This window comes from Nematolebias whitei, chromosome 9, assembly GCF_014905685.2.
Source record: "Nematolebias whitei isolate Nwh7 chromosome 9, NemWhi1, whole genome shotgun sequence".
In the NCBI taxonomy this organism is placed as follows: Eukaryota; Metazoa; Chordata; class Actinopteri; order Cyprinodontiformes; family Rivulidae; genus Nematolebias; species Nematolebias whitei.
The window spans coordinates 34,812,488-34,821,237 of NC_056506.1; the positions used below are offsets into that span (position 1 = coordinate 34,812,488).

An 8,750-nucleotide genomic window follows, 5' to 3' on the forward strand; every position below is an offset into this window, starting at 1 on the left:
CACACACACACACACACACACACACACACACACACACACATACACATACGCCAACCGGTTTAAACCGGTTCTCAGGAAGAGTGCTTTGTGTGTCCCACTGAATCCTGGGAAGGGTCATGTCATGTGTGTCTCAGTGATGTCAAAGTATTAAAAACTTGGTCAGCTGTCTGTTATCAGATCATTGCTCTGCATGCTGCGTTATGGCACCGTGTGCTTACTGTATAGGTATGTCATGACTACCCTAGTGTTCTTGATGCTGGTCGCCATAACTTCTTAAGGAACAGGAAGAGGAGGGGGTGAAAGTCTGCGTGGTGTAGAAGTAGCTCAGGTTGGTAGAGTAGTCATTTTACACCACCCCCCAAAAACCATAACTTCCTGTAACACTGGGCCAGCGCCTGCACTGGGCATGCCTTGACAGATTGAAAGGCAGTGTCTTTTTTTTTTCTGAACAAAATGAATATGGTTGATTCATATAACTACAAAGTTAATCTCCTTCTTCAAGGTTCATCTTCAATAATCCAGGTAAAATATCCAACAAAGTTAGGTCAGGTCCTCTGGCCATGTTCTTTTTGTTGAAACATTTTGTCTTTCATCCAAAGGAATTCATCAGTCTGAGGAGCCACAACAAACCCTGTCCTATAAGTAGCACCTTCACATAGTGGGCTGATGAAGTCTTTTGGATGGAAGACGAAAACGTTTCAACAAAAAGAAACTGTCCTGAGGGTCTGACTTTGTTGGACTTTTTTACCTGAATTATTGAGCATGAACTTTGATGTTTTGAAATACATTGGCAGTGCCTGCCTCAGACGAGTTGACAGGAGAGGGCGGACTCCAGAAACTATCCTATCACCATCAAACTGGTTGGCCCACTATGTGATTGTGCTGCTTATGGGATGGATTTTGTTGTGGCTTCTCAAACTGATGAGGTCTTTTTGGATGAAAGGCGAAACGTTTTAACAAAAAGAAATCGTCCAGAGGACTTGACTGAACTTCGTTGGGTTTTTCTCCTGTTAATCCAATGACCACTAAAATGCTTGGTGTTAGTGGGCCTTCTGTTGAACGTTTGGTGAACCTCCAGCAGGTCTTGTCTTCTCTCTTATGGTACCCTGCCACATAGAACAAACATGTTTACATTTTCCACATCTGAGAATCGCTAGTCGATTTCAAATAACCTGTACATGCACAAAAGTATTTTCGTTTTATCTTTTTTTGGACATGATGGGTTCATATTGCATAGCATATACAGCAGATGACCATAGTGCAGTCCATGTTCCTGCACAGTTATTTCTGATTTAACTCAGGATTTAAGGCTAAACATAGTTTGTTCCTTGTCAAAATCTACTGTAGTTTCCTCTTTGATTATTTCTATTCAAATGATCAATTATAGTATGCCATTTTGACAATAACTAAGAGCATTTATTGTGCATTTATCAATTTCAGGCCACAGTTTCACTGTTGATTCTCCAGTTTAGCCACATCCTAAAAATAGGGTATATTTAGATGAGTATGTTGAAGTACTGTATATTTATAAAATGTCAAAGTTCAAATGTAAAAAAAGAAGTAAGATTTAGATGTGTTTAAATATCTGAGCTTCTTAAAACATTATGTATCCATCAGGCCAGCTGTACATGAAATATATTTTCACATATTTCTATCACAAAAAACATGGTTAGTTATAAAACAGAAATACTATCAATGCAGATGTACATAAAATCTGTGATTGATTAATTGAAATGAAGACTCAATGCGTCTGCTGGCTTCCTTCTTTCCTTCCTTCCTTAGACAGACAACTTTTTCAGTTGGCATTTATAATGTCTGTGAATGTTTCTGTTCAGTGCCCTGAGATCACTGTTGTGACTTGGCGCTATATAAATAAATACAATAGAATTTAATTAATTGATTTGTATTCCACCCATCATGATTTTCAATCATTTTCAGTGTCCGACATATTTGGTGTGCTGAGGTAAGTCCGGTAAAAAAGGTTTTGATTCCAGTTTGTTTGTTTTTAAGTTAACACAAGCCATATATTGTTAATATTAAATATTAAATATCTTTTTTACAAGCAAAGATGATGATAGTGCCAGTAGTAAATACCAACAAATATCAATTTAAAGTGAAGTTACTATAATTTAATGGATCACCTTCACGGATCATGACTGAAAGAATGAGCTATTGGATACAAGCAGCTGAAATCGGTTTCTTTCTTAAGGTAGCCGAGCTCAGCCTTCGAGATAAGGGGAGGAGCTTTGTCATCTGGGCGGAGCTTGGAGTAGAGCCGCTTCTTCTCAACGCCAAAAGGAGTGGTACGAACATCTGATTGAGATGCCTCCCTCTGGAGATTTTCCAGACGTGTTCCGCTGTGAGGAGACCTCGGTGCAGACACCTCCCTGCCTGGGAATGCATTGAGATCCCCCCAGGAGGAGTTGGAAAGTGTCTTTGGGGAGAGAGTTGTCTGGATTTCCCTCCTGGACCTGTTCCCTCAATGATCTGACCATTAAGTGGCAAAAAATGAACAAGTGGATAGACAGGACTGAACAAGACTAAAATTCCCAGTAGATGTCATGTGTGCCGCTTTACCAGATATTTTTGATCCTTTAATGTGAACCTAATCACCTTTTTCAAATATGAAGGAACAGTCATTTCATGTCATTTTGACAAAAGGCTGTGATGACCTGACCTATGTGTTTCTTGTCACATCTTTGTGAAAACTGAGGTGAAATTCTGAAAGACGGGCATAACATTCAAATAGAGGAAGAGCTACACTCACTTTTTGTCATTTAGTGCTGAAAGAGTGAGAAGCTGAATCCCAGTTTTTGTTCTCTCACCTTTCCACTCTTATGTGAGTGTTATTCTGTTGACAACTATTATCAGATTTATTTCATTTCCAGTGTCTACTGGAATATGTTGATAATTAGCCTACAGGTATATCATTTCTTTTATGAACTGTTTGGTTTAATATACATAAATCAGATGAGCAGTCAGAACTACAGTAGAGTGGATTGAATGTTTGACCATCTCCTTGTGTCTCCTCTCACTTCTGACATCGCTGAGCCTCTGTCAGGGTAATGTGTGCCATGTACTGGAGCATGTCTGTGAGGGCACAAGTACACTCTGTAACGCTCATCGGTCTGACAGAGCGAGCTGCTGTATGTCTTAGTTTCTGCTCCCGGTGGCTTATCACTGATGGGACTGAATCTGCAGGACGGGGCAGGTCAGATAGAAATGGATCTGGAGTTCTTCCTAAATGCTTCACTCTGAAAGAGAGAGAGAGGAAAAAATTGGCTGTGCAGAAAGTTTTTTAAAACATGTATTTATGAATTGTGAATATTGTACTGAAATCAGTATGCTTCAATGTCCCCTGACAGTCTTGTAAGCCACTTTTAAAACCAATGCCAACATAATAAATAAATGTATCGCTGCAACATTTCACGCATCATTTTAGAAGAAATATTTTGTGGCATTGAAATAGTTTTTGTTTTTTCTTTCATTTGTACTCAACATTAAACACTTGCTTTATATTTCCATAGTTTTTCACTTTTCCTTTTTTTTGAGACTTTGTTTAGACTGAAATTTGGATAATTGCGTGTTTTTGGATCATACTGGAGTCAACATCTTGGTCATATGACTACTCTAATCCAGCGTGTTTTGTCTGGGGGGCCATTTTAGTCAGGCTCTGTACCCTGCAGTTGATCCAAGGTCAGTTTTGTCTGCTACTGAACCTAATGATGGGTTCTCTACCAAAACAAAAGAAAAGATGACTATAATGTGCAGGGTAATATCTCCATAATGTAGGTTTGTTGTTTCACAGCACCAGTTAAAAAAAAAGAAAAGTGCACTGGATTAGAGGTCAACTTTGCCATTTGTGCATCACAGACATGGCATTTTAAAACTGTAAGGTCTTTGGAACCGGTGCCAACTTTATCAACTTACATTGTGTTGAAACAAATAACATATTTTTAGGAAGCTGAAGATTAAACACTTGTCCCATCTTTTATCAGACTTAAACATTTTTCTTTGACAACACTATCTTATTGATTGATTTGCCATTTTTCTGTTCACATCTGCAAATGGAAAAAACCCACAGTCTCAATGTTTTGTTGGAAGTTTTTCAGTTGATCTTTTAAGAGTTTTAAGCTCCCACATTACTCCGTTTTATAGCCTGTAAACATTTAGCTGATATATTGGTATTTTTGAAACTAAAGATTTATTTATGTAAAGCTGTTACACTTTTCTAATGTTTAAATTGCCAATAACAACCCAAACTTAAAACATTTTTAGAAAATTATAACTATGTTAATGTCTCAAAGACTGTTTCATTGTGTTTTGTCACTTTTACGTGTTCCACCTCGGTTTGGATTCCTGGGTAGAATTTTAGTGTTGACATGTTGGTTTTTATTTATTTATTTATTTTTGCTTTGAAAGACACCTAACCCACTTTGTCTCCAATAAATCCACTGGAGCGTGGGTGAGGCCTGATAAATGAAAAAGTACTCGCTGCATAGCTAGAAAAAAAAAAGCGTTTTTCTCAATATAAATGTAGTTTATTTACCTGTGGTCTTTTTTTTATGACACTATGGAGATGATTTCTATATCGTTTTCTCTTCTCAGGGAATGTCTGAGGAGGTGGTCCGCCAGACACGCAGCCAGAAGAGGGCGCTGGAGAGGGAGGCTGCTCCACAATCTGTCGAACTTTCCAACGCTGACAATGACAGCAAAAAACCTAAGTTGGACCCATCTGAACCTCCGACAGGGGAACAAACTGAATCTAAGCTGGACTTTTTACCGGCGCAGGACATTGAGAACCGGACTACACCTGGTTCAGATCACCAGGAACAGGAGCCAGAACAGAACGCGTTGCCGTTATCTTTAATGTTACCCTTGGCTTCACAGCCGATGAAAGGAGATCAGGATCGGACACAGAAACGGCAGACTGATGAGCCCAGCTCAGACAATCGAACTGACTGCAATGACAGAGCCAGCAAGGCAAGGATGGAGTCATCTATGGACACACGGAGCCGGGTCCAGCAAATGGAGCCAAAGGTGTCGAGTGGCATCCTGGCTGCAGGCGAGGTGAAGGCCACTATTAAGGTAGAAGTTCAGACGGAGCAACCAGTGGACATGAGCACCACCAGAGGGTGAGAAACTGTACACAAATCTGTCTTACTGTCAAAGTTTGGGTGTTTTTTCAAATTAGGGAACAAGAAAAAGTTATTAGAAGCTACAAAGTTTGTTAAAAAGTTTTTTACTTTTCTAACTTGGTATTTTCAAGAGAAGGTGTGTTTTTAAGTGAAAAGAAAATGTTGTATATGAATAAGTTTGATGCAGTGAAGATTTAAACAACATAACGCATACAGTAAATGAGTATCCGTTTCAGCTTCACAAGTAACGTGTGTGTTTTTTGTGTCGTCTACTTGTGTTGACTTTTTGTTCCTATTGCTCCCTTATGGGAATTTACAAAAAAGATGCATATAACTTTATTTGAATATGAAAACGTGTGGTAATGTTGCTTTTGTGATCTTGTGCGTGCATGTGCACGCACGTGCGTGTGTGTGAGAGAGAGGTGGAGGAGTAGGTGTGAGGTGCATCTTATACTCCATCTCCATTTTGCCTCCACCTGAACCCTAAAAACTCCCCTCACACAAAATGAAGCCGTGTGTCACAAACTGGTTCCAGCCGGTTGTTGCCATGGTTTCCACCGTGGAAGGAACATTGGAGGGAGTAAGTGTATCACGTGATGATGACTTTGAGGTCATGTGACTTCTTTGGAAGAGTAGTGATTAATCCACAGGAAGTGATGATGGCGCTAAACCCTGAGGAGAGATTAATACACACACACACACACACACACACACACACACACACACACACACACAGGAATAAGGAGGACGGCTGATAGAGACAGGCTGCATAATGTCATGTGTTGATAGGATTGTATAATAAATGCAATCATTAATCCATCCTTATTGTTATAGAAACAATATTCCCGTGCTTCAGTTTGTTTAGCAGATAAGAACGTTTGGTTACCTTCTCTAACACATATGGTTCCACTGATCTTGTTGCTTTGCAGCAGACAGTAAATTGTTGGGAGCGGATTTAGGTAAAATATGCACAAGAATGCGATCATTGTGGGTTGATTCGAACTGCCTTCGGGATTACTGATTCCTTTAGTTTTCTTGGTGTGCTTTGCGTGACATGTTTAACCCTGTTCAGGTCACTCCCAAAGGCCTCGGGCACTTGTTTCACCCTGTAGCATCATCTTGTTTCAAAAGGAAATGGGTTCTTTAAAACAGTTGTTTGATTGTGACTTAGAAGACATTTACTCCTTGCCCCCTTCTTGGCATTTGTCTATTCAGCTGTTGTTGAACGGCATTGACATGAAGAGAAACTTTTGTGTTGCATGTGTCTGGACTTGTCAGATTACAGTGGGGCAGATAAACCTGTGGTCATAAATTATAATTATGGAAAAGCAACAAACCTCTATGAAAACACTCATTAGAATCCAGTATTTGAATAATTTTGAGCAGTAGTTTGGTTTGGTTCATGTAGGAATAAATGTTTTTGACCTCCTAATGAGTACTGGATCTCTCGGCACATATCTGAAGTACTGAAGAGCTAAACTTGAAAGTATTTTTGCTTTCATGGCATCATTGTGTAGTTGTTTTATGAACTATAGTTACAACTTGCACAAAAGGATTCAGGTGATGTAAATGTAATGCTCTGTGATGTCTTTAAGTTCCTGAGTTATAAGGACGTTAAATTCAGAGGTAGAATACGTTGATGATGTGCAAATCTTACTGAAGAGGAGGAAAAATGGTCTGATTACAATTATTTATATAAAATGATGATTAAAATTGTCTGATTACATTTTTAATATTTTTAATAAAGTTTCTATCTTGACTGATGTAATCCAGTGTTCAGGCTCTTTGCATACAGTATTGGTTTTAACTTTGTTTACATAGAAATATAAAGCTGAAATGTATTGTCTGTCTTTTGTCTAGCAGTATAAAAAAGGAGAAGCGCCCTCCATCCCCTGAAGATGATGATGACGTCATCATCCTGTCTGATAATGACTCCCCCAGCCCTCCGATGAACGGCCTGAGCCACTTTAAAGAGCTGGACACAGACCTGCTAATGGTAAGACGAACAAATATTGAAGTTGTGCATTAAACATCATCATCCTTCTAGACTTAAGACCAGACATCACTGTCACCATGACCATTGTTGTAAACGTTTTTAGATTTTTGTCCTTGAACATTTTCTTTGTTAGCAATTCGTTTTAATAGCATGGTGAAAGTCTTTTATTATTATTATTATAGCGTAATATAATGTAATGTGTTCTGATTTTCGGTTGTGCAGAAGAGCAGTCCAGTGGAAAGAGAGCGTATCATTAAGCAGCTGAAGGAGGAGCTGAGATTGGAGGAAGCCAAGCTGGTGCTGCTGAAGAAACTTCGACAAAGCCAAATACAGAGGGACAACCTGCAGAAGGTAAACAATGAACTATAGTTGCACCACTATGGTTCCATGATATGACCACAAAGCGACCTTTGGTCACAAACAATCAAGTCAGCTTTGTCCCAAGACAATGTGCACTCACTCTCATAAAATTGGCATCCCAGAATCCATGGAATCAGTGCAGCATGTTTAGTTTGAATTGAGCACTGCGCATACCGCCTTCACCTCACGTCTACACACCAGCTCTGCTCTATGACTACCTCTGTTACTGACCCAGAGGCAAAACTGGTAATTTCACTACAGAATTTCACACATTATACTGTTGAGGGGAAAATGCACCTTAAGCCCATCTTGAAAGTGTTGTGTGAAAGGACTAGGTGTCACATTCTCATTCCTGGTTGTGTCCTTCAAATGTATTTTATACTCCAGTTTCCTCCCACAGACCAAAAACATGCATGTTAGGCTGATTGGTAACTCTAAATTGTCTCTAGGTGAGAGTGAGACAGTGAATGGTTGTTTGTGTTGTTTGTCTCTGTCCCTGTGATGGACTGGAGACCTGTCCAGGGTGTCCCCCACTTCTCCACAGTGACTGCTGGATATGGGCACCAGTGACCCCCGCAGTCCAGAAAGGAAGAAGCGGGTAAACACGATGGATAGATGGATGGATGTTTCCCACTATTTATTTTCTAATGACAGAAATATTTAATAATTTGATGTAAGTAGCTCAGTTTAAAAAGCACTGACATCAGATTTCTAATCTCACAGGGTCATTTTGTATTGTTTAGGCTGGTTGTGCACTGGCTTAAAAAGGTTGGTGCACAAAGCGTTGTTTTTTTTTTTTTTTTAAGGGTGCTGCCTTATTGTATTTTTTGAGCCAGAACCTGTGCTTGTGATGTAGGGCTGTACCATTTCAATTAAAATCCTGCCTACACACCCTCCCAACGTGCTAACAGTCTGTTACATTGTGAAATAACTGATTTAAATTAAATGTATTTAGAAAATACATATTTGAGCATACATCAGCAAGGCTAGATGTATGTGAATCAATTAAACCAACACCTGAAAAAATATATCAGAATTTTTTATTTTAAATTTTTCCCAGTCAGGCGAACGTCTCATTCACTTACATGAAGGGGCGGAGCTTAAGTCATACTGCAGCCAGCAACTAGGGGGAGCTCATCCTTAGTGTCATCAACATCTGGCTTACGGCCCTGTGTCATCTTATGGTATTTCGATGGGTAAACTACAACTCTGCCATGCTGAAGTTCCAATTCGCTCATGTTGTGATCAATGTGCCG

The 8,750-nt window shown here is 39.5% G+C and overlaps 1 protein-coding gene across 1 annotated transcript in view; it reads left to right on the plus strand.

Moving 5' to 3' along the window:
* LOC119414603 (transcriptional repressor p66 alpha) overlaps positions 1-8,750 on the plus strand; it is a 27,038-nt gene that overhangs the window by 7,758 nt on the left and 10,530 nt on the right. Inside the window, exons 2-4 of the mRNA XM_037681704.1 lie at positions 4,609-5,135; positions 6,999-7,134; positions 7,357-7,485. Coding sequence (XP_037537632.1) covers positions 4,609-5,135; positions 6,999-7,134; positions 7,357-7,485 — 792 coding nt within the window. The remainder of the gene's footprint in view (positions 1-4,608; positions 5,136-6,998; positions 7,135-7,356; positions 7,486-8,750) is intronic.